Below are 27621 nucleotides of genomic sequence, written 5' to 3'. Positions count from 1 at the left end.
GACTAAAGCTGAAATAAACACAAAGATATATTTATTTAATTTCTTTTCATTTTGCTTTGACAGTGCGCGTTGTTTTCTTTTTTTCTTTTGTCGTAATTGTCAAATAAATGTCAAATCAACAGTTTGACAGATTTTTCTCTTTTTACACATCGAAATTTGTCGAGCAGAAAGTAGTAAAAGATAAAGCCATTTTGGCATGCTCTCTCTTAAATTTTGCTTCAAGTCATGGCCCAATTACAGGTCATCCAGCAAAAATCAGATAATTTCGATTTGAACTGTCAAAATTCATATTTGTCATTTGAATTCGCTGTGAGGTATAGAAATGTCAAACTGTACAGAAACAGATAGATGTATCTCGAAAAAAGAGAACAAATAAATTTAATGTTGTACACGTAAAATGTCAACATTTGTTGTGTTTTGTATGAGAATTTAATTTACAATAACTTATTTTAGCAGTTCAAGTTCGATCAGCTGTTATTTTCTGTTTCGTCAAACAAAAATAACTACGGTAAATGCTTTGTATGTATCTACCTGAATTGACAGAAAAGAAATTCGCCCCAAAAATTTTTTCGCCTCTGTTTATGGATTTTGACATTTCAAATCTTTGCTTTTCTTTGAATTCGCTTGCTGGAGGACCTGTAATTGGGCAATGCTTCAAGTTTTACTACTTTTTGGGGTTAAGGAACGCTTTCCAAATTAAAAATGGTAAAACTTTAAGAAACTTTAACGTTAAGTAACACAGCTTTGTCTTTATTTCTTTTTTGTGTTTGCGATACTGTTGATTGTTGTCTCGTATTTGGTAACCAACCAATATGATGTCTTTATCAACACTTATACCCCGGTTACACTTAACCGGATTAAACCAGTGGGTTTGGATTACAAATGTCAATTCCATAGCGCAAACGTCAAATAAATCCTCTCGAAGTGGGTTAACCCGGCAAAAAATTGTAGTGTAACTGTACTATTACACTACGTTAACATTTCCGAAATCCAATGTATTTCAACTATCAATTCCATTGCTCAAACGTCAAATGAATGACGTACATATACGCAAAGTCCCGGTCCACACTAGAGTGATATCATTGAAAAAATTTCATGAAATTATGCGTCTCTAAATCGAGTTCCATAGTAGAGTAAAATCCTGACATTTATGTGGTGGGGAACTCGATCTAAGAAGGCCTAATTTGATGAAATTTTTCAATGAAATCGCCATAGTGTGGACCGGGACAAAGGAATTGACAGTTGAAATCGAGTGGATTTTGTAAATATAAACGTAGTATCATTGTTTATATTATACGTAGCATTTATATCGAAATTATTTGAAAAATGCAAATGGAAATTTTGTACAAAAAACATAAAATTATTTTTTTGAAACCAACAAATTTCCAAAGTAAAAAAATGTTTATCGAAACAATTTTACTTTTGAAAAAAAAAACATTCACGAAATATTCGAAAATGATATCGTTTGCGAAACTTTCGAACATGATATCGTTTTCGAAACTTGTGGCAAACATTCGAAAAATATCAGCAACTGGTGTGGTGGGTAGCTAAATATGGTTTTGTGGATTTAAACACACAAACGTCCATAAATGTTATTTTTTTTTCTTTTCTTGCCTTGCAAAAGAATCCCAATGCTTGTATAGAGGTTATAAACCACCATCACGCAAAAAGGAAAGAATTAATCTAATGCAAATTTGGAAATGTCCATAGAATGGAAAATTGAAACAGAAAACGATGAAAGTTTAAAGGTCAAATATTTTATAAGAAGTTTTGAGCAGAAGAAATATGATGCACTATTTACCTATGGGAAGTTTATAGTAGAAAATGGTGGGATCTAAGAAAAAGGTCATGGTAGAACAAATACAAGGTAAAGTTAATACTACAACAAATACAACTCGAACAACAACCACAAAGGAATTCGTTTTTGTTTGTAACGTTACTGCCAGTTGTATTTGTAAACAAAACAAGGAAATGTCTATAAATTATTGGAATTTAAAAAACTAATAATTTTTCACATTTGGTTCAATATTTTGGAAAACATGAATGAAAATTCGCTACATTTTCAATTTTTATGTTTCCACATCATTCCACTAAATGCATAAATTCTCGCAGAAAGTAGAATTCTTGCAGAAAAGTTTGGGGTCGGTGGAAATTCATAGAAAAAGGAGAAGCTGTTTCAACGTTTTGTTTAGAAATCAAAGAGGCACATGTTTATTAGGGCTTTATTTTTTTAAATTTTAACAAAATACCTCACATATTAACAAACGTTGTATCGCCTCTACAAGCAGGGATTTACTGCGCGGCTTATCGTTCGAACTTGGAGGAGGTTACATATCATTGATATGAAGAAGTCTTTCTGGGAAATGTTTTTTTTTCCGAATGATATATTTTTTTCTCAAAAAAGATATGTCCCTAATGTACATCGAAATAGAAATAAATGTATAAAATGTCATATGAAATTTGACGCTAACGTTACAACCCAGTTCAGTCAGCTGTTTATTGCTGCTACCTTTTCTTATTCTACCATGGAAAAAGGTGTTAAAACTAGCTTATAGCTCATTTAGACTAGCCGTAAATCCTCAACTGGATTTAATAAATCCAGTAGAAATATCATTGCATTAAGATATACCTTTGGAGGATTCAAATGGCAGTCAGCTGATTTTTTTCATAGCACAATTACCAAGATAGATACATTAACACATCTGATCGAATTTGAAAAATCAAAGGAAATTGTTGTAAATTAAATTCGTCTCAAAAAACATAAGGCAAATTACAAATTTATTGTTTAATATTGAAAATGTTAGCACAATATTCTACATAAGTGGGGTACACACGATCAGTTTTGACTGTCAGTTTTGCTCAAATAATCGGTTGCTTGCCAGTGTGGCCGTTCATTTTTGTCAGTCATCAGGCAACCACAAAATATTTTGTGGTTGCTGGACAGTTTGACACTTATCGATATTTCCGAAAAATCAACAGTCAAAACTGATCGTGTATACCCCGCTTAATGCTAATTAATGAGCAAATAAAGAATTGTAATCGTAAATATTAGTCTTGGTAGATTAAAATCAACTTTGTATATTATATTATAGCCTTTTGCAGGGTTAACCTTCTTAATGAGGATTTATTTGACGTATAGGCAAAGGAATTGACATTTGAAAGCCAATGGGTTTGTTAAATCCGGTTATATATAAACGTACTATAAGTTTTATTTAGATATATCTACAAGCAAGCCAGAGACAAAAATTGTGTATAATAATGCGTTTGCGTATACATGTAACCGAATTTAATAAACAAACTTGGTTTCAAATATCAGTTGCATTGTCTATACGTAAAAATATATCCTAATAAAGGCAAGAAACTCTAATACAACCGGCGTTTAAATTTCTAATATTTTGCTACAAAAAACTGAAGTTACGACAATTTTATTACACGTAAACGTACTGTTAGGCCCCATCATCCATCACTAATACCCCGTTTGCATTTAGCCGGATTTAATAAACCCACGCAAACGCCATTTAATACCCCGGTTACACTTACCCGGATTGGTTTGATTTAAAGTGTCAATTCCATAGGGCAAACGTCAAATAAATCCTCTCGAAGTGGGTTAACCCGGCAAAAAACTCTAGTGTAACCATGCATGTTGTAATAATGAAGTTATTTTTGCGGGTTATCTCGAACTAAAGCCTAATTTACACTGGCGACTAAAGCACAAGTCTATGACATTACATCATTTATTTGAAAGATATTCAATTAAATTGACAACCAAATGACACTTTTTTTGAAACCAGGTTGATGTAAATGCTCCATAATCTTGGACGGTTGCATTAAAAGCCGGAACTCAATCAGCTCCTTGTTTGCTCTGCTTGCTTTCCAAATGTCAAAATTATTGCTTCACGACGACGCTTTATTCGTTTGGTATCACACTTCGCAGCGTGACATTTTTGGCGCCGGCGATCATATGTTTTTGATAAACAAAAAAGTATTTTGCATATTATTAATTTTTCCTCAAACATTATATATAATTCTTGTTATTATTTATCGAAAAAATTTAATTTAAAATGAAAACAGGAAAGTCACCACCAGTTGTTATTGTTAAAATTGATTGTGTTGTGTCAAATGAACAGTCAAATATCAAGCTTAATACAAATTCCAAAGTTCAACCATTTTTAACTTCTGTTCTATTGAAAACAGTACAATTTAATTTCTCGCTTTCACGCCAAGCAAGCGGAGCAAGCAACAAAAATCCATTGAGTTTTTACCGTAAGCGTTTTAATTAGAAAAAACACCAATCTATTAAGGCCAAAACTCAATCAATCTTTGCTTGCTTTATTCGGTTTTTGAAGGCAAATTATAAAGGAGAACGGCGTTGGAATTGCGAAAAGGCTCTGGTATTCCTTTATATGTAATTTCACATTTGGAAAGCAGAATCGCACTACTGGCTTTCTTGCCTTGTTTCATTTCTGACATAATAAAAATAAAAGAATAAAGAAGATAAGGGCCTTCTTTATTCCTTTATTTGCATTGTTGACCATCTACCTTGTTAATGTGATACGTGAAAAGTGTTGCAACCTTTGGTAATTTTTTAGGCAAAAACAGGGTTGTATATCATGTGTACTGTGACTTCGATGTTGATTTCGCTGAAATCACGAAATGAGATGATTTAATTGTTGTATGCGAAATCATGATAAATTTTGCTTGATTCCGCGTGAAATTACGAAACGCCTTCGAAAACACGAAATGACGCCGAATGTAAACCAAGCATAAGCCAGGCAATGAGGTTGCTTACCCTGCGTTTACAAAAGACAGGACAGTTGACTTCATGTATTGATTGTCAAAAAACCAAAACTTGCCTCTGTGACGTAGGCGTACAGACAACTGCAAAAACAGTTCTAAAATTATGAATGAAAATCATCGATTTCTTTTTGTTTTCCGTTCACATATTTTGCTTTTGTTCATGTTCTTTTGTTTTCAACATATTTCAATTATTATCTCACACATTTTTATAAAAAATGTCAAAAATTTGTTAACACGACTGTCTGTGAAAAAATGATGGACAGGTGGGAGACAAACGGCAAATGTATGTATGTGTTAGTAAATCAGAGTTGTATTTGAAGACAAACTGTCTGGTGTAAACGCCTAGTTAGTCGAAGGTCACACTAGAGTGTTTCATTGAAACAATTTCATGAAAACAAGGGTTCCTAGGTCGAGTTTCACAGTAGAGTGATATCATAAATTTGCTGTAGTGGGGAACTTGATCTATAAATACCTAAAAGTTTCAATGAAACCACTCTAGTGTGACCTTCGACATATGTACAATGGTATAATTACATAGGTAGAAACATAGGCGAATTGCTACATTATTATATTGGTATATATATTGGTATGTACTGACTATTCAGGGCAAAAATATCTCTCTTCGATTGGTGTTTATTCATCACGGGTCTCAATTTATGAATAGCCACCTTCTTTGGAGCAAGTAAAGCAATTTTTTTATATTTTGCCTCACGGAGAATTTACATTCAGAATAAAGCTGACAATATTCTGAATGTAAATTCTCCGTGAGTTTTCTCACCATTTCCTTTAAATTGAAACGGCAGAGCGACAAAACTCAAGGGGAGTTGACATTCAGAATAATGCTAAGTTTACATTTACGAAATCCACTCGATTTCAACTGTCAATTCCATAGCTCAAACGTCAAATGAAATCTCATCTGGATTTCATTTGACGTTTAACCTATGGATTTGACAGTTGAAATCGAGTGGATTTCGTAAATGTAAACCAACTCTAAGGCTGAATATTTCAAATGCATATTCCCCTCGCATGATTCAAATAAACTAATTCCCCCCCTCTTTCCCTTTTCTTTTGCAGATTACCCCACATCAACACACATTACAGTTTGATCAACGCTGGAACGAAAATGTCTCACAGTATGTCTGCAAGAATCAACGAAAAACTACAAAAACATTTACACTTTCCACTACTGATGGCTGCCATCTCCATGCTGCTAAATAGCAACAATGTATGGGCATTTACTAGTGTCAGTCCGAGTTGTGGTCCCAATTTTCCCAGCACCTGCCTGTGTGGACGTGAAATGTATGAGGGTTCCATGCAATACATTGTAAATTGTACCAATGCCGGCCTGCGTAATACCAGCGTTCTAGAATTTATGCCACAACAAGTGGAAATACTTATATTCACTGGGAATTTCATACCCGAACTGCCATGGAATGTATTTGGTTCGATAAATAACTACAAAAATCTACGAATTGTCGATATGAGTAATAATCATATACGAGAAATTCGTGGCAAATCATATCATCATGTTCAAAATGTGGAACGTTTGATATTGAATCACAACAATTTGAGCATATCCCGTGATGATGATGAGGTCAATCATCATCATCCTCGGGTATTTTCGAATTTCTTAAACCTGCTAAGTCTTCACTTGACCGATGCCTTTGATGACAACAGTTCGCCCCAGCTGAGTGAAGATTTGCACGATATTTTCATGAACAGCGAATTGACAAAATTGCAAAAGTTGCATTTGGAACAAAATGAAATAACCCATTTCAAAGATCGCAAAGTGTTCTGTGATTTACTCAGCCTCAGAGATTTGCACTTGGGTGATAATTATCTAAAGGACATCAACTTTGAGGTTTCGTGCCTGAAGAATTTGCGATTTTTGGATTTAGAACGAAACAAATTTGAATTTGTCAAACCCCGTGATCTTATGGTACTAAATCAATTGGAAACCCGCCCCGATCGCACCACCAATTTAATTGTGGATTTCAATTTGAACCCATTTACTTGTGATTGTAAAATTAGCGCTTTCCGCACCTGGATCCATTCGACAAATGTCACTGTGCGCAACAAGGAAAGTCTTATGTGTTTCCATGACAATGTAAATCCCCTACCCATTTTGGAAATTGATATGTCGAAATGCAGTGCAGCCATTGCCGCCGCCACCATTATGTTCAATACTGCCAGCGATAATCACTATGGTCTGGGCCATGATGGTGGTCATGAAAATTCCGGTTTGGCCCAACACACAGCCACACTGATATTCTTGTTGATTGTTCTCAGCATGATTTTATTGGGTCTGGTAATTGCCTTGGTCTATGTTAGCCGCGATAAATTGAAATTCATGATTACACCGGTGTTCGATAATGTGGCCAAAAAGGTCCAATACACTTCCATAAAAGATGAAGATTGTCCTGAGGTACATGTTTAGAGGGGGATATAATTTCATTTTGTTTTTCAATTCACTTTCTTTATTTTGGCTAGATTTAGAAATGAAAAAAATAAAACAAACAACAAAACGAAAATATAAATCAAAGATAAGTGTATAATATAATTATATATAAAAGTTATTAAAACAAACAAAAAACTAATCTTAAAATCATAAATGGGAAAAAACGAAGACGTAAGAGAAAATAATAGATTATAGTCATCCATTATAACAAAACATAAAGAAACCAACGCGCCATTTACACTTAATTAACAAACAAAAACAAGACAAGAAAATCAAATGTTATAAATAATTTTTCATTTGTTGTTAAAAAAAAACTTATTACAAAAAATATAAGAAATTAACCTGTGCCATTATTACCTAACAAACAATAATTTTTAACCATTCTTTACTATTACCTTATGCAGTGATATAAAAGAGAACGAATCTAGAAGTTTAAGGAAATGAACCTATGTACACTGACACATAAAACAAGTGTTTTGGGCAAACACTTATAACAAGTTTAAGTGCATTATCTCGATTTATTTGATATATATTGAAATTACAATTTAAATCGACTGGATTTGCTAAATCCAGCATAGTCTAAACAGGCACCCAGAAAAATTTAAAGGAAGGGCTTCCACGCCATGACGTGATTTCATGGCATATTTTGCATTGGTTCAAACGAAGTCGTAAAAGATCCGATCTTTTCATTAGCATTTGAACCCATTCCATCGATCCAATAGAAATTAATTTTGTGTTTTAATTTTACAATAGGCTTGATGTTGTCGGAGACTCGAAATCACAACCAACGTTGTTAAAACCCTTGTCATAATGATAATATCATTGCAAAGGGTTGGTGAAAATGACATGCCAAAGCATTGGTGAAAATTACATGTCAAAGCATTGGTGTAAATGACATGCTTTGGATCCAAAAATGAATAGCATCTTTTGGGGTTCACTCTCATATAGAATTCATCGATGAAGATGCTAAAAAGATGACATGCCAGATCACTTGCACCCATGATTGAATGGCATCTTTGGCCTCGAACATTTTGCTGGGCAATTAAGTTCTGTTCCTTTTACTCGGAAAGCGTTCCTTTACTTCAGACACCTGTAGTTTACAACTTGTACTACTTTTGCCGGTTCTACCATTTTCAAAAGTAAAGGAACAGGCCATTAAATGACCTTTGATGTAAACAGCACGTCTTTCAATCATACTATTATCCATTTCTCAATTAAGTTGTTAATTCCATTAAATATCTTTCAAATAAATTACTTATCTATCCAAAACACTTGTCTTTTGGTATCAATGCATGGAAATTACTATTTAAATCGACTCGATTTGCTAAATCCAGCATAGTCTAAATATCTGTCAAATAAATTACGTATCTATCCAAAACACTTGTCTTTTGGTATCAGTGTAAATAAGATTTAAATCAATTCTCTAAAACTTGGTTTAGACTATACACTAAAACGCCTGTTAGACTATACACTTATAACATGTTTAAGAGCATTATCTCGATTTATTTTACATTTATTGTATGAAAATGACAACTTAAATCGACTGGATTTGCTAAATCCACCACAGTCTAAACGTACTATTATACGATGTTTAAGTGCATTATCTGGATTTATTTGAAATATAGGCCATTTAGATATGACCTCATTATACCCCGGTTACACTTAACCGGATTAACCCAGTGGGTTTTGGTTTCAAATGTCAATTCCATAGCGCAAACGTCAAATAAATCCTCATAAAGTGGGTTAACCCGGCAAAAAAACTCTAGTGTAAGCGTACTATTAGCCGAATTTAGCGCATTATCAGGATACTAAAATAATACCCCGGTTAAACTATTGAAGGTTAACCCACTGGGTTTTAATAGATCCAGTGGGTTAATCTTTGCTGGTTACACTTAGCTTTTCGAGGATATAAACTGTCAGCTGATGTTTGTTTACGTATACATACAAAATAACACATAAATATCAAAAAAAAATAACACATAAATATCAAAAATTAAAATGGTAACTAAGGCCATGTTTATATTATAGCCTTTTGCAGGGTTAACCTTCTTTATGAGGATTTGTTTGCCGTATATGTAGTGGAATTGACATTTGAAACCCAGTGGGTTTGTTAAATCCGGTTATATATAATGAGAAATGAGAAGTACTTGTAAGAACTTGCAAATACTTTTTACTTGCGAACTTATCGAACAGGCCTATTGTGATTGATTGGAAAACAAAAAATATGGGACAAAATGCATATCCCAGCAAAAAAAAATGGAAGTGGTGCAAGTTGGAGTGAGGATTTCATTACATGCATGGATGCGCTTCCAGTGGACTAATGAAAAAGGCAATCCTTTTCCTCACATTTGGATTACATCCAACAAGCACTTTTATCTATAAACGATAAAAAATTCAATTTTCATTCAACAAATGAAATTAAAGTAATACGGCGTTTATATTATAGTTTTTTGCAGGGTTAACCTTCTTTATGAGGATTTGTTTGAAGTATATACAATGGAAATGACATTTGAAACCCAGACCCACTGGGTTAACCTTGTTATATATAAACGGCCTATAAGAATAAAATTAAAATGTCTTATTAATGGCCTGTTCCCGTACTTTACAAAGTGGTAAAAGTCGTAAACGATTTTCATACAAATTTTGTGTACGGGAACGCAAAACTCGTAAAAGTGGTAAAAATTGTAAAAATGTAGTGCTTCCTAGCTGCGTGCTGCGGAAGCAAAATGGAGTGCTTCCTAAATGCGTGCTGCGGAAGCAAAATGGAGTGCTTCCTTTCTGCGCGCTCCCTTGTAAAATTCACTGAGGAATTCATAGAAAAAGAAGCACTTCGTGACACTTGCACCAGTGATTTAACTGCTTCCGTGGATGCAAACTTTTTGCTGGGATATAATGAGCAAAGAAAACATTTACCGAAAATGTAATAAAGTCGTGTTTTACACTTGTACGATTTCTCGTATGAGATATCATCCCCTCTTTGCTCATATTCGTATATTTTACACGCAGGGCTAATTTTTTGTATCATGGTATCAATCGTACTTTTTGTTAAAAAAGTGTCTAATGTAAAAAAATATATAATTTTATGATTTTCAAATAACTTTAGATTTATAAAGGCCATAATATCTCATACAACCAATCGTAAAAGTGTAAAACACGACAAACTCTATTGTAAAAACAGTTGCAACTTTTCGTACTTTTTGAGCATAGTTGCATTTTTTTGCACATACATCGAACACAACACTGCATTTTTGGTGGATTTGTGTCGGCAAAAAGCTGTAGTGTGGAATTGTATACAACCTCGCATACAACTCTGTTTTATTGCAACATGTTGCTAGAAAATACAAAAACAAGGCGAAGAAATTAGGTCTGTACGATAACCCAAAAGTTTGTACAAGTTTGTAAAAACTTTTACAAAATGCTGTTCGATAACAAACTTGTAAAGTAAAAGAGAGCGAATTTCGAGAGCATTTTGGAGAGATTTGGAGACTTTTGTTACTGAGAACTGGCAAGTTTTTACAAGCAAAATTTTCCTTGTAAGAATTTGCAAGTTTGATCAGCTGATTTAAATTCGAATGTTTTGTGGCGGACTTTGCACTTCCTGGCAAAACATAAACAAACATTTGGTTATTAAACTAATTACAAGATAAAAAAGAGAAGAGATAACTACATAAATAAATTATGGAAAACGATTTATTTTGTAAGTCCCGGTCCACACTAGCGTGAATTTCATTAAAAAATTTCATGAAATTAGGTGTTCTTAAATCGAATTCCCCACTACAGCAATTTTATAATTTTCCTCTACTATGGACGTCGATCTAGAGACGCATAATTTCATATCAAAATTTCTGTGCAAATACTGTAGTGTGGCCCGGGACTAAAATAACTTATTTTGTAGTTTGTGATGATTGTTTTATTTCTAAAGCGGGGTACTCACGATCAGTTTTGACTGTCGATTTTTCGGAAATATCGATAAGTGTCAAACTGTCCAGCAACCAAAAAATATTTTGTGGTTGCCTGATGACTGACAAAAATGAACGGCCAAACTGGCAAGCAACCGATTATTTGAGCAAAACTGACAGTCAAAACTGATCGTGTGTACCCCACTTTAGGTATCAAATCCCAGCAAAAAGCGGCGCATCCATGGAGTAGGAGGACCACTATGTGGACGGCCAGCCGTTAATTTATGATATGGAAAGAGAATAGTTTTGTAGCAATGGATAATCAAATAACTTTCGATTGTTAAATTAAATTTTATCCGCCAAAATTCTTGTTTGTCAAATCAGCTGACTTCTTGCAAGTTTTTGCAAATTGTTGTTCGATAACATTCTGTAATGTTTTAGCTTCGAGAGAGTAAAAATAGTGGAGAGAAGTTACTGAGAACTTGCTGAGTACTTGCAAGTACTTTTTACTTGCGAATTTATCGTACAGACCTATTAATTTTGCTTTGATACACAAAGCTGATTTTAACCAAGGCATATTCATATAAGGTAAATGCATGAATTACAACAACTAACAAATTTACAAAAACAACATTGTTGTTAATGAAAATTAATTGTCAAAGATAAATATTGAATAATAGGGTCGTTGCAAAAATTTGTTCAGGAAAAACATAAATACATTTTGAAAATCCTCTAAAATAGAACAAAGTAGAATCAAAATGTAAATATAAAGCATACAGAACTGTCGTAGGTCATTGTTATTACACGTTTACGGTGAAAAGAAGAATTTTATGGTCCCAAATTTCGAAGTTTCAAATTTCGTGAGTAGACCCTATTACATTTTGAAAACTAAATTTACAAAATAAGTAAGAATACAGCTGATTGTCACTTCTACCTTGTATAAATATGCATTGGTTTTAACCAACCAAGACTAATAGCTCATTTAGACAAGCCATAAATCCTCAACTGGATTTAATAAATCCAGTACAAATCTCATTGCATTTAGATATACCTTTGCAGGATTTAAATGGCAGTCAGCTGATTTTTTTTTTTCATAGCACAATTACCAAGGTATATGCATTAGCCCATCTGATCGAATTTCAAACGTCAAAAGAAATTATTGTAAATTGAATTCATCTCAAAAAACATACGGCAAATTACAAATTTATTGTTTAATATTGAAAATGTTTGCACATTATCCTACTAATGCTAACGAATGAGCAACTAAAGAATTATGTTATCGTTTAGATATCGTAAATATTATGCTAAGATTACATTTACGAAATCCACTCGATTTCAACTGTCAATTCCATATCTGGATTTCATTTGACGTTTACCCTATGGATTTGACAGTTGAAATCGAGTGGATTTCGTAAATGTAAACCAAGCATTAGTCTTGGTAGATTAAAATCAACTTTGTATATCAAAGCAAATTTAATTTTTTCGGCTTGTTTACAAATTTTGACATTTTAAATTATTTTTGCTGTAGCAATTCACCGATGCACCTACCTTGTTTCTTGCAAAGACATAAATACAACTAAGACTAGACAAAATGCATGCAACAAAAAAATGTTTACGAAACTTTGTATAGAAACATTACCCTTAACAGGATGCAGTTAATTCAAAATCGCAACCAAGGAGGAACATTTCATGTAATGGTATCAGAAACGAAATTTATGAATTCAATGATCTATTCAAGAATAATTCCATGTCAATTGGATCGGTAAATTCGGTTAAATACGTAAAAATGTATAAAAGAAAAAAATGTTATATCACCATATCGTAATATAACATTATGTTAAATTCAAAAGCCATTCACTGAAGAATGATAGCAAAAAAATGTCTTATCTTGTTGTATTTATGTCTTTGTTTCTTGTGCCAGCTTAAGGGCTGTTTACACCATCTATCAATGTCATATGAGCTGCCATTTCTTTCACCCATTCGACATTCTCTATGTTTGTCAAAATTGACGTCATCCATACAACTTTCAATTTGTGCGTTCATACCTGCAAGTGTTATTTTCGTATGACATAACCTATAAATATAAAAACAGCTGTTTTTGTCATTATTTACATTTATAGTTGAGTGGCAATTTTGCGCAAATTTTAATTTTGGTTGAAGGAAACTGAATTGGTGTTTGGAGTTATAGAGGCATTCATGTTTTTGCCACCAAACAATCATTTCAAAGACTGCTTCTTTCGACCAATCGATCTGAAAATAACATTATAAACGCCATTTATTTACTTTACTGAATATTTAAATATACATTCCTTTCCATTTTTCTTTTTTAAAAGATTTTGTTTTTCATTTTTTGTTTGAGAATGCCAGAAAACAGCTGATAAATTTATGTTTACATACGAGAATGCCGTATCAAATAGAGCGCTCCCTAAATGAAAAATTTACATATGAGTTGCCAAATCATTTTGATAGATGAAAATTTTCATAGTGGTTACACTATGTGTACAACATTCGCAGGTAGAAAATTTGGCATCTCATACGACATTGATAGATGGTGTAAACAACCCTTTACTTTTTGTATTTTCTAGCAACATGTTACAAAAACAGGTGTTTTAGGAGTTTACGTCATTTATTTGACAGATATTAGGTATGTTCGATAACTTCGCAAGTAAAAAGTATTGCAAGTACTTGCAACTACTTCTCATTTCTATTTTATTAAACAAGTTTGTTATCGAACATTATTTTGTAAAAGTTTGTACAAATTGGACTTGACCACTTATGCTTGGTTTACATTTACGAAATCCACTCGATTTCAACTGTCAATTCCATTGCTCAAACGTCAAATGAAATCCAGTTGAAATCGAGTGGATTTCGTAAATGTAAACAAAGTATAAACGATACATGTTTTATAAAACATGTTAAATTTAAAATGCTTTTAAAGCAACCAGCCGTTCTCATTAACTGCATAATCCCTGTTTTTACTACTACTCAGTTCAATATTACTCAATTCACTATCCTTTTTACCTGTCAATAACAAAAACTGTTATAAATTTCTTTTTAAGAAAAAAGACCACAACTGCATTTATAATTAAAGAAAATGAAGACAATTTCAGAAAAAAATTTATCAAAAATTATTTAAACTTTATAAATACAAAATTAGGCCATAATTTTTATTAATATAATTAATATATAGTTCTAACAGTTTATTTTCACTCTTTTTATATAAATAACACAAAATGTACTTATTAATATTATTGTTTCACTTTAAATGCATATACAAAACTATAACCTCGAAATAAAACAAGAAAAACAAATATAGAATATAACATTAATAAAAATCAGTTATATTTTTGAAAAAGAAATGTAATTAAAATCCGCATAAAACTATACATATAACCACATATCAAATGTCACATGTCTCCCTCACTTCATATACACTTAATTTTTTTTAATAACTTTGCATAAACCTCTTAGATAAAACTGTGATTTAAGTTATTGAAGTAGATGAGCAGCTTTAACGAAACAAAATTATATCCAAATATCATTCAATTGTAATTATGTAGTTGCTCATTAAATGTGGCATGCGTCAGCTGTTCGTGACATTTCTGTTTCAACATAACCATAAACGTTTTCTAAATAATACCAATGTAAATTGAAATGTTTTTTTGTTCAGTTCTATTTAAAACAAGAAAATTGGATTATAATGAAATATGTAAAACATAAATTAAACATTAAAACAATAGTAACCAAGGCACAACCAACTCCATCCATATCATCCACCCTTATTTTAAATTTTTTTATTCTATTTAATTTGTTTAATAACTTATTACTTTATTTTTTAATACTAACTGAATAATTTTCGGTACTAACTTTTCGAATTCTGAATCTTTATTTTTTTACATTTTTTTTTAATTGTAACAAAACTGTTGTTAGTTGTAAACAATTATTTTGATAAGAAAATTAAATATCAAAAAAGCAGACAAAAGACGAAAAAACATTTACAAATTGTTTTTCTTTTTAATTATTTTGTGGCTAATTTTATGGTAAGTACTGGAAGGCATGATGAAATTATAAGGTGACAATAAATTGTATGAAAATGAAAACATACACTTTGACATCTTGATCGGCCAAAAAAAGAGTTGTTTTTCTGCTACTTACGTGACCTGGTAAATAGATCTTGCTTGGAGGTATTTAATAAAGAAGATCAAAATATCCTACGAATGATGCAACATCGTGCTGTAAAGCCGAAAACACGTCCATGTTTCAGAAGCTTTTTTCTATATATAATGCTATTTTTATTTAAAGAGAAGTGAAGTTTTAAGCGTTTTTAGAGTACGGGAACCCTTTTTTGAAAAATTGTGCTAAAGCAGTTAAAATTGTAGAAATGGCAAATGTTGTGAACTGTTCTCATAGTTGAATTGCTGGTTTACCCTCATGCTCCGAACTCCATTGGATTTCACGAAATCCTGAAATATGTAAAGAACGGCCAAGACGAATTCGGAATTGGTTGCTTTTGTCCCGGTCCACACTAGAGTGAATTTCATTAAAAAATATCATGAAATTAGGTGTTCTTAGGTCGAATTCCCCACTACAGCAATTTCATGATTTTACTCTACTATGGAACTCGATCTAGAGACGCATAATTTCATGTCAAAATTTCAGTGAAATTAGTCTAGTGTGGCCCGGGACTTTTTACAGTGTTTTATTTAACTTGCTTTGTTTCTTGTCTGTTTAGTTCAAATCTGGGGCTGAATTCTTGTTGTATGAAAATTTGAAATGAAAAATGATTCTTTTACCCCCTGTTTTTGTAAAAAAATTTATTCTTCTCACACGAATTGTCAAATTTTGTAGAACGATTTACTCGCCTTAGCGCAAATGTAGAGCTCTGAAGGCCTGCGTACATAAGCTGCCTTACCTGCTTACCTTGCTTACTTCTGATAAAAGAATAAAAAGGAAAAGGGCAACCCAGTTCGAAATTTGCTAGGCCTTCTTTATTCTTTTATTTTTATTATGTCAGAAATGAATCAGGAAAGCAAGGCAACCAGGCAAAGCAGCTTATGTACCCAGGCCTTGATTTTTAAAAGAGGAATTCTTAACCATTTATGGAACGCGTCTACGAAAAATTATGTCTTTTGTTTTCCGTTCACATATATTGTTTTTGTTCATGTTCTTTTGTTTTCAAGACATTTCAATTATTATCTCACACATTTTTACAAAAAAATGCCAAAAATTTGTTAACCCCACTGTCTGTGAAAAAGTGATGGACAGCTGGAAGACAGCCGACAAATTTATGTATGTGTTAGTAAATCAGAGTTATATTTGAAGACAAACTGTCTGGTGTAAACGCAGGGTTAGTATTATAGGAACCAATTATAATGTCATACATCAAGGATAAAGAATCACCCACCGCAATCAATACAGGGTGTATCATATTTATTCACTTCACCCGTTTTTTTGGAAATGATATTTTTTTCTCAAAAAATATATGTCCCTAATGTACATCGAAATAGAAATAAATGTATAAAATGTCATATGAAATTTGACACTAGCGTTACAACCCAGTTCAGTCAGCTGTGTATTGCTGCTACCTTTTCTTATTCTACCATGTGTTTTTAGTATAACTTAGATCTGTGTGTTTAAAAGTTTTCCGAAAACATTGTTTGTAAGAAACATCTTCACGCGTCAGTCGACAAATTATGAGTGGTAATTAAGTTGTCCAACCCTATCGTCCTACATACCGTATTTCCGTATTGTACAGAACGAACAAAAGAATGTGCATAAGTTTTCACGAATCAACATTTCGTTTAGGATTTCAATAGCTTTTAATAACATTTATCCACCGTGGCTTTCAAAGCTATGTCAAATAGAAAACTGGAAACTATGATTAAGGAATGTAAAGTTGCACGATATTTTAAGTCTTCTTTTCTTCGACTTCATCAGATGACCACAGTCGACACCTACTTGGTACAGATTTAATGTTCTGCTAGTCTTCTTGATTAGCAGGTTACACCAAATAGAAACATAGATAATTGTCATTAAAATTCAATTTTATTAAAATTGGGGTACTTTAGCGCCTTTTCAAAAAACTTGATGTTGCATCCAATCATCACCAACACATTTGGTATTGATTAAAACCCGACTGAGCTTTACTTTCATAATTAGACCTTTCCCTTTCGTCCCGCAAAACCATGGAAATATAATTGCACAATTTAGGCATTGGTATTTTCCTATATCACTAGTATTTGATCGCCTTGGCGAACAGATTTTAGATCGAGTTAATGGCCTCATCTAAACATGGTCAAATATTGACTTTTTTAGAGGAAATCGGGGCAATATCTCTGAAACCAATTCCAATATTGTTTTAACCTCTGAAACAAACTTGTAGGTATGAGCAGGAAAGAAATATTTATATTAATAAGCCACACATAAACTGCATTTATTGCCTGTAGATGTATAATATATCTAAAAATTCAATAATTTGTATATGTTTCGCATCATATGTGCTGAGCATATTATTTCTAATTTTTTTGCGAAAGTTTACTTGGTTCAGATAGTTTAGCTGGTATTGACCGGAGATCCATAAATTATGTAAAGTTATCTATTTCATCGATTTTAATGCGCCAGATGAAGTTTTTCCTAGTTCGTCTGTTTGACACTTAAGTTCCACTATCTTAGAGCTTGAATATTGCTGAAGACATCAAAGCAAAATTCGTATGGAGATAAAGCTCTGATCAGTGCAAAAAAGGTAGATTTAGATGATGTCAGGAAATACAATCCAAATTCGATCACACAACACAAACCCCAACTAAGGTTTTTTGTAGTATTTGCATTAGAAACATAGGTGGCTTACATTACGATAAGTGAAAACTCATCTGAAATCAATAGGATTTCATTTTCCACTTGAGCAAAGGAAATGAACGTTGAAATCGATTGGATTTCGTTAATGTAAACCAGCTATAAAAGGTTGACCGAAATCAATCAATATACCTCTTCCTCTGTGTGACATCCGTCCACACCACTCACTACATAGTGGCGTAGGTTATAATTACAATAAATGCTTCTTTGGATGTATCTGAATTATTAGATGTTCGTAAAACCTATTGTCGATATAAACGATGACGGTACGAATTATTTCGGCTGTAGAATAAATTGGCATATTTCAATGGTATTAATTTTTAGATATGATAGTTATTATTTATTTCAAATAATTATTATTATTAAACGATTTAATTGTAAGTAAATAATGCATAAATGCAAAAACAAATTGTATTCAAGTGAATTAAGCATAAGTAAGAAAATTAGTTGCAAGTTAAAATAAAACAGAATAACGCAGTTAAATTGCGAAATCTTCCGAACTGTGTTCAAAAATTGCAGTTAACCGTTAAGCAATAATCTGAAAAAGAAATGAGATTGAAGTATAATGTAAATGTATATAACGTGGAAGTATCAATACTAACCGTGTCTATAATATTATATATATTATATACTTTCTGTTTTTCTAATTGCTTGTTCATTTGCCTAAGTCTGAAAAACATGCGGCATTTGAAAAATAATTCCTTCACTTTTTCAGGTAGGTCAACGTGTGAGCTGCTTCTTATCAAAAGCTGTCGCAGTTTTGAGATATGAGAAATTTCCTTTCCATTAACATTATTGAATAGTAACTCCAAAGGCTTTATTATTGACAAAAATTCTTCCGAAGGTTTAATTAAAGAACCTTTGGAAACTTGGTCCACCCATGTGTGTGAACTTGACTGACATTGGTAATCATAAAGATGGAGCTTTCGAATAACGTACCCCGATACCTTCTCTAAGGCACCCTCTTCAAAGTCATTCAAATTCGAGACACATAGGTCACTTAATTCCGACATTTCAGTTGATGGTGGAAGAAGTAGTTCATCGTACTCGGTAGTTTCCTGTTGATCTTCCCACTGTTCTTCGACCTCTTGTTGAAAAACAGATGGCGTGGGGGTGTTGGCATCTATCCACTCAGTGGATTCTACTTCAACATTTCCTTTCTCCGAAAGTATTTCAGTATTTTTTGCTAAAACAAAAAAAAATTATAAAATTGAGACAAAAGAAAAATTACCATTAGTAACCCAGTATGTATTTTCGTATCCTGTACACGAAATCTTGAGGTGAAGGGTGGTCATTTAAACCACCTTTACTTCTCATTGCACCAAAGAAGTTTTCTAACACGTCTTGATTCAGTCTTCTTGTCAAGATGTAATCAAAATCATACTTCTTCAAATATTCTTGCAGCATTATAAGGTCATTGTTCGAAATCAAAATACCAGTTTGAAATATCTCAAGATTATTTTTGGAGGGAATAATTGGTTTGGACATATATTCGTTCATTCTATCCAGTATTTGTCTCTGGTCTTCTAATTTTAGGCCATATGGTTCCTAATATAAATTGCATATAATATATAAGTATATGTTTTATGAAATTTCCGTAGAATTTTTTTACTTTTCCTGGTAGCCCGAACGTACTTAAGGATGAGTTGTGTACATCGAACCAATCGTTGATTAACTGTATAAGTTCAGAGGTTTCCAAAGCATTGTCCATCTCGATGCTCTTTGAATAACACCACGCAATGGCGTTTGCGGTGGTGTGTGAAAATAGCTGTGCGGCTAGGTTCACTTTTTGCCTACGTAAATTGTTAAATATTTTTAATGTTATAAATATTGAATATAATAAAAAATTCCATACCCGCCCATTTAACCGTTAGATGTTCATCGGTTAGTTTATGAGTAATGGATAAGTCGGATTTATTCGTATGATTCATTAATGTTCTTACGGTGTTGCATGTTAATAATTTATTTTTGTACATTAATCCAGTGTCTATGTAATGGTTTCTAATTAATTTTAGAAGATGTGGCACGTCGAAGAATGTAAATATCTTGCATTCGGGCATAGTGGGATGTTGAAACCATGGGTTCTCTGGATAATAAAATACATATTACTTCAAGCTAATAAATATTAAAACAAGTAAAAGAGTATCAGTCGGCTTTGCCGACAAAGATATACCCTCAGCCTGTGCAAATTGAAACACTTTTTTCACAAAAAAAACTTATGTATTTAGGGGGTTTCAAAATTTTGTTCGTATGAATCGACAAAAATGTTGATTAGGATTAGAGTTCAAAAATTTTGCGGAAAAGGTACTTAAAGGAATGGACCGACATAGGCCATGGGGGTGCCATAGGGGGTTTTTACACCCTTCGGGCTGTTTTCTCAAGAAGTATGGACTTGTCCCTGAAACAACTTTTACCATCGTAATTGAGGCAGCGAATGTAAGTTGCTTCAACAAAAATCAAAGTGATTCAATATCAGGTCTTAAAGTGAACTTATCCAAAATTCGTGTGGGAGGTACGGGATGGAGTGGACAAATATAGTCCATATTCGAACCTGATCTAATCTGGTAGATATTATGGGAATGTGTAAAGTATGGACCAAATCGGTCACTCCCATCAAGAGTTATCGTGCGCACAATTTTTGCGACAATTTTTGAACATTTGTGGGGGAGGTACCTGAAGGAGTGGACCTATATGGCCCTTCTTCGAACTTAAATCGAATCTGGACAAAATATTTCGATACCCAAAATTTGAACCGAATCGATTGATCCGTTCGAGAGTTATCGTGCGCACCAGCCTGCCAGACAGACAGACGGACGGGCATTGCTAGATCTACTCAAAATTGTCTATAACGGATATCGTACAAACATACTTGGGTCTAAAACCATTATTTCGATGAGGCACATTTTTGGTCGTATCAAAGTGTAAATACCCTCTTTTGCCTAAAGGCTGAGGGTATAAAAATTTAACAGACATGATCTGTGTTTTGGAGATGAATACGCAGGTAAAATGCAAACATGTATAATTTTTACTTCTGATGCATTTAGTTGCATTTTCGAGGAACAATTCTTCAGTTTGCAACTGAAATATTTTGACGAATATTAAACAACACAAAGCAAATGACGATACGGAAGTCAGCCCATTTGTTTTTTTATGTACTAAAATACAAGAAAAAGAGTCGACTTCCATAGTAGAGTAAAATCATAAAATTGGTGTAGTGGGGAATTCGATTTAAGAACGCCTAATTTCATGAATTTTTTAATGAAATTCACGCTAGTGTGGACCGGGACTTAACACATGTGGCGCATATTCGCATTACCTCGTTGCATGGTATGAAGAACATTTCTCATACCATATAAGCCGCTGTTCGTTATAAACATATTTGGATGTGTTAACGAATTTATATGTGAACATTGTGTTATGTGTAGTGGATGTCTGGCATGGAGGTACTTACCAGGTGTAATACCCAAATCATTCCACATTTTTCGATTTGAGGATCCCATGTCGCATACAGTAGCCACCACAATGTATCCTGCTCTCCAAAGTGCCTCAATAATGCTAAACAGTATGATCTCCGTCATTTTTTGATTAAAGTTGTAATAGACGGGCTGCTTCCACGATTTCTTCAATCCGCTTGCCATTACAACTTGTACCAAGTTTGCCGGTTTCCGTACAAAATCTTGGCGCATATTATATTCGAATGTCTCGGTTACCTTCATTTCATCGAATGAAAGGACGCACATTTTCTCCACCGCCGACATATTTACTTCGCTCATAAAACTAATGGATGTTGAGAGCAGGCCTTCTTCCAAACTGATTTTGTTGCACCAAGGTTGTAATGTAGCAACATGGGGTAGTGGGTGACCTTTCTTATAGAGATGCCTATATGCACGTGGACCAGCAGCGTGCAAGCATATGGCATTAGAAATGTCTTCCCATTTCCACTCTACACGGCTGTTGGTTTCTAGTTTCCTAATTTGGCCACTTGTAAATATTTTTTTAGTCGCTTCTACTGTAGTACTAGCCTGCAGTAGTTGCAGTTCAACATCTTTTATTTTATTCTGAAGTTTTTGTATAGTTTCTTTATAAATATGAGAGTCCGAAGCAAAATATACGGGACTAGAAACAAAGGAACATAATCAATTAAGAAAGACTACAGGTGGCAGGAGTTTATATACACTCCACGTCAGTAGGATAGAACACCTACTTTTTTGTTAATGTTCGCTTATTTATCCCAAAACGAATGAATCTTCGTTTTTAATTTTGTAGGAATTTAAAGCCTATGATGTTCCGTATCAAACACAGAAAAAATTATGTTTCCAGCTTTTCGCGAAATGATTTTCTGATCATTTTTCCGATAGTACTATGAAAATGTGCTAAAATTTCGCTCAGTGTATTAAAATAGCGGTTGTTTTCATATCAGATTATCTTCCTCTAAATGTGGAGCATATTTCCAAACCTTTAAACGGCAGACTTGTTCGCGGAAACATCATTTTATTGAAGAAAAAATCAAGGTTTTTATAAGAAATGTTGACGTTTTCAATTCTTATTTTAAAAATGTTCCATCTTTTCAGCATCCGAAGTACTCGATTGTATCTGTCGAGGTTGTCTATGTCATATTCTATCTTATTGTGAAGAAATATGACATACCTGCGCGACTCTTATTGATATTCCGAGATGTTTCTATTATCTGTCAATTTAAACCCGTTTACGCTGTTATTTCGGCGTCCGCGGAATTATTTATATGGCTTTATTGGTGAAAAATTATAAGAAAACGCCGCTTTATCGACTGAAAGAAAATTCGGCGTTAATATCTCAACAATTCACGAAAATAAAATGACTGTTCTATCCTGATGACCAAAAATAAATGCCTATTTTTCATAGTACTATCGGAAAAATGATCAGAAAATCATTTCGCGAAAAGCTGGAAACATAATTTTTTCTGTGTTTGATACGGAACATCATAGGCTTTAAATCCCCACAAAATTAAAAACGAAGATTCATTCGTTTTGGGATAAATAAGCGAACATTAACAAAAAAGTAGGTGTTCTATCCTACTGACGTGGAGTGTATGTAGCTACATACAGTCTTTTTTAATACAAAAGTTAAAATGTATAGGATTTTTTTCCAAAATATTACTATTGTAATGAGTACTGCGATAGCTACAGTGCCCGAAATAAACATAGGTTCATATGTAAATTTGTAATTTTTTCATAATTCAGATGACTTTTATAGGATTTTAGAATTTTGGAGTTGGACACTCCCCATGATATCAATATATCAATTATTTGATTTTGCGACAAAATAAAAATTTGTAAAATTTTAAATTTTTTCCCTTATTTTTGGTGCGAAATAATGATAGGTTCAGGGTAATTATTGGGGATTTACAGGTATAAATTTGAGGAAAACTTTTTACAAATCGTTGTTTTTTTAGATCGCCGATGTCCAACGAGTAATTTAGTTTAGATGTTGTCGGCGAATTATTTTCAAAATGCTGATTTGTTCAACACTTTAAAGCAGTTTTCAAGAAACAAATTTTTAACGTGGGAGAGGAGGCGAATCTGTATTTGTCAGAGGCAAGGATCACTTCAAATTGCATGAAAAGAGTAACAATCAAACAACTAAATCCAATGTTCTGTTTTCCTTAGCAAGTTTTGTATTCTTCCTAGGTCGATTCGAGCTTACTAACGTTTGTTTACATCGCATTTTCGATACCGGAAGATGAAGTTGACTGTTGTTTTGAGATGCAAAATTATTTTAACTGTAATAAAAAAAGCGATTCTTGCCGTAAAAGTGGTGTTGGAGAACCCTCCAGACTTTTTTGGCGTTCAAATTTTGCGCCCAATTTATGAAACTTTTTAGAAAATTGGATTTAGTTGTTTGATTGTTACTCTTTTCATGCAATTTGAAATGATCCTTGCCTCTGACAACTACAGATTCGCCTCCTCTCCCACGTTAAAAATTTGTTTCTTGAAAACTGCTTTAAAGTGTTGAACAAATCAGCATTTTGAAAATAATTCGGAGACAATTTCTAAACTAAATTACTCGTTGGACATCGGCGATCTAAAAAAACAACGATTTGTAAAAAGTTTTCCTCAAATTTATACTTGTAAATCCGCAAAAATTGCCCTGAACCTATCATTATTTCGCATCTAAAATAAGGAAAACAATTTTTAAATTTTTATTTTGTCGCAAAACCAAATAACTCATGTATTGACATCATGGGGAATGCCAACTCCAAAATACAAAATTATAAAATCCTATAAAAGTCATCTGAATTATGAAAAAATTACAAATTTACATGTGAACCTATGTTTATTTCGGGCACTGTATCTGAAATAAAGTTCAAAATTTATCAGTGAACCTGTTTTTAAGCCTAAATTTTTTAACATTTATGGGGAGGTACGGGAAGAAGTAGACCGATATAATCAGTTTTCTAATTCGACGTAGGTTTAAAACAGTTTTGAAATTTCAGAGAAAAGTTTGAACTTTTGTGGGGGATGTACAAAATATTACCAGAACTAAATTATGGACCAAATCAGTTGAACCGCTCAAGATTTTTCGTGCGCTCCAGACGGGCAGACATGGCCAAATGGACTCCAAATTGTCTGAAACGGATATCGGATTATTTCGATGAGGCCCATTTTCATCGTATCAAAGTGTATCGTATAGCCTAAGGTTTGAGACCTCCTTATTGTGGATCTCACCAAACTCCACAACAGCCGAAAATATTTTATACAAAGAAATTTGAATAAACAAGTATCATTCGTCTTATCACTGCTGTTTACTCTTGGATATGTAAATATTCTCAGCCTATAATAAAGGACGAGATCATAGGGTCCCAATTTTTTATGTGTAAATCTCTTCAGAAATTGCAGTTCATCATAGGCCTTAATATAACAAACAACTGTACTTTGGACAACGAATTTCTTATCTCAGGTTTACTTGAATTAAACATTGTGAAAATAGTCAGAATAGACGCCTTAACCTGGATTTTGGCAATAATATTTTGAACTCGAAGGAGTCTACAGATATAGCCCACTTTATATTCGGTAGAAATATTATGTACAACGTTTGCATAATATTAGATATAACAATAAATAGCTTTCATGCTCAAGAACCTTCTAGTTTGGTGACAGCAAATTTTTCACAGCTTTCGGGCCATTATCTCAGGAAGTATGGAATTGCTCCGACATACTTGTACTGGCGAAAGAAGAACTTAATTTGTGCATTTTATTATTTTACAACACCTAAATCTGTTAAAATGGCATAACGCTGAAATTATTTTAAGACGTTCCTGACAATTTCACTTTTGGGTAAATACTTGGTCTGTTCCTTTACTTTTTAAAATGGTAAAACCGGAAAGAATTACAAAAGTTGTAAACTGCTCCCATATGAATTGTATGGTGCCTGAAGTAAAGGAACGCTTTTCGAGTAAAAAGTGGTAAAACTTGAAGATTCTTGCACATAAAGGAATAGAGCTACTATGTTTTCTCTTTAAATCAAGTTATTCCAATTAAAAAAACAGCGATATCTGTATATCATTAGTCAATAAAATACATACTCTGTCTGCGTTTCCGCATCTTTCATTTTATTTTTTTCATTGGGTAGACAAATTGTCTCGGCTTGTTCCACAGAAGTATCTTCACTCATTTCATAGTCAAACAAGCTATCGATTTCCTTACATTTTGCTTCGCTGCAGGAAGAGAATGTAAGGAAAAATACATATACTATTTTTAAATAAAATGTATATGTTGTGTACACTTACGAAAACAATGGTTTATTACTCACAACATATTTGTATTGAATGAAATCTGGAATGGCGCGAGGTAGCAACTTCCTTTTGGAACTTTTACCGGTTATATATTTTGGGTCGAAGTGTTCGGAACAGATTTTAGATTTGGGATTCAAATTGACTCCGCAAATGGAACTCCACTTCGACCTCATATTTTCGTCTTTCGGGACACTAAAAAATGTAACACTACCCGTTATGTCCTTCTTTCTGCAAAGGATGCACACTCTCATTTTATTTCCCTTGTTTTTCAAAAACTTTCAGAAATACAAAATAAGTTTTAAAACTTCTTTCAACGTTTAATTTTTTCATTTTGAAGTTTAAATTTACGTTGTGTATCTAGAGCGAATTCAAATGACAACAATCGGTTTTGACACATTATGTTACCACCAGCTGGCGTGATAATGCTACCTGTATTATTGTACCATGGTATTATAGGAACCAATTATAATGTCATACATCAACGATAAAGAATCACCCACCGCAATCAATACAGGGTGTATCATATTTATTCAGTCCATAATCAGCTGACTCTATTTTGCCATTTCTGCTTTGTTATGTCATTTTTGTTTTGGCTACTCACTTTTATCGGCCAATATGTTTTGTCTTCTTATTCGTGTCGTTCGATGAACTTCTTATTCACCAAAGTGAACCTGAACGGTATATGGTAGGTATTTAACTACGTATTTGCCGTAATTTGCACTATTTGCAATTCGTGATTTTGTTTTGACATACGTTGTCTACGTTATGCAACAAAACATTAATTTAATAAGCTGACTAAATTTATAGCATAAGCACAAACCAAAGAACAACGAAGTGCATTTAAATATTTGTGATATTAGTTAAGTTAAAAAAAGAAAATCAAATGTAAGTCGTGTTGTTATGAGTGATCTTATCGTTTATTTTTGAACGATCTTATCAATAATTCTCTCTGGCCACTTGGTCAATAAAAACTTATCAGCTGGTTTCCACAGTTTCTAAATATTTATTTTTGTTTTTGCTCTTGTTGCTTTGTCAATCTACGCGATCTTTAGATGCTTCAAAATAGTATACGTTTATTAAACAAAACTCGTCTACCCCAACGTCAGCTGTATCAATTAGTCTCATTTGAACAACAGCAGAATAAGCAACTTAGAAAACAACGTGAATATAGCACAACTGGAGCGATGGAGAAATTTGATTTGCCTCAAAGATTACAGGGTAGTGCTCCAAGCGTTTGGTAAGTTTATTAGAATTTAATGATATTATTAATGATATTAATTAATGATAAATCTCCTCTTTAAGGAATGAATACATTGCCCTGGCCATGGAATATAAACCCTTAAATTTGGGCCAAGGTTTCCCCGATGATGCTGCCCCTGAATATGTCACCAAAGCTTTGGCTGAAATTGCAAATGACGAGAACCCTTTGCTACAGCAATATACCAGAGGTTTTGTAAGTTGATTTCAATTACATCACAATAGCTTGAAAAGATAAGAGTATACCGGTGTGGGGGAAACCAGACAACAGACAAGTTCTTGTTTTATATTCTTCCGCATGAAATTTGAATAACTTAAAAACTGTTGTTTAGTAGAATGAATACTGAATAGCATTAATAGAGATGATTTATAAAGAATATACCACCTTTCATGATATGAGGAAACCTTACACTGCATTCCATATGGTTTCCTAATTACAATATACGCGTAATAGGAGGAATTACACAAACTATCCAGTGTCGTAGAATCCTCCGTCATGCGGTTGATACAGATACAACGAAACGAGTTAAGTTTAATGTCGGGTCTTAAAATTAAACTCTTTTGATTGTTGACTGAACTTTCAACAA

General features: G+C 33.1%; 2 protein-coding genes across 4 annotated transcripts in view; both read left to right on the top strand.

The window, feature by feature from the left end:
- The window catches only part of LOC141400769 (toll-like receptor 5), a 309334-nt gene extending 300095 nt beyond the window's left edge, over window positions 1-9239 (top strand). Inside the window, exon 4 of the mRNA XM_073980260.1 lies at window positions 5872-9239. Coding sequence (XP_073836361.1) covers window positions 5921-7234 — 1314 coding nt within the window. The 5' untranslated portion in view covers window positions 5872-5920 and the 3' untranslated portion in view covers window positions 7235-9239. The remainder of the gene's footprint in view (window positions 1-5871) is intronic.
- The window catches only part of Kyat (Kynurenine aminotransferase), a 467753-nt gene that overhangs the window by 438696 nt on the left and 1436 nt on the right, over window positions 1-27621 (top strand). Inside the window, exons 1-3 of one of the 3 annotated variants that reach the window (XM_073980232.1) lie at window positions 26344-26462; window positions 26830-27014; window positions 27080-27230. In XM_073980232.1, coding sequence (XP_073836333.1) covers window positions 26460-26462; window positions 26830-27014; window positions 27080-27230 — 339 coding nt within the window. In that variant the 5' untranslated portion in view covers window positions 26344-26459. Of the gene's footprint in view, window positions 1-26343; window positions 26663-26829; window positions 27015-27079; window positions 27231-27621 lie in introns of those variants that run through there. The other 2 variants (XM_073980242.1, XM_073980251.1) reach the window with 2 other exon arrangements.

This window comes from Musca autumnalis, unplaced genomic scaffold (genome assembly GCF_047663935.1).
Source record: "Musca autumnalis isolate F117 unplaced genomic scaffold, ASM4766393v1 scaffold_1, whole genome shotgun sequence".
Lineage (NCBI taxonomy): Eukaryota > Metazoa > Arthropoda > Insecta > Diptera > Muscidae > Musca > Musca autumnalis.
The sequence above is the reverse complement of the archived record's forward strand: the minus strand, read 5'-3'. Positions and strand labels throughout refer to the sequence as shown.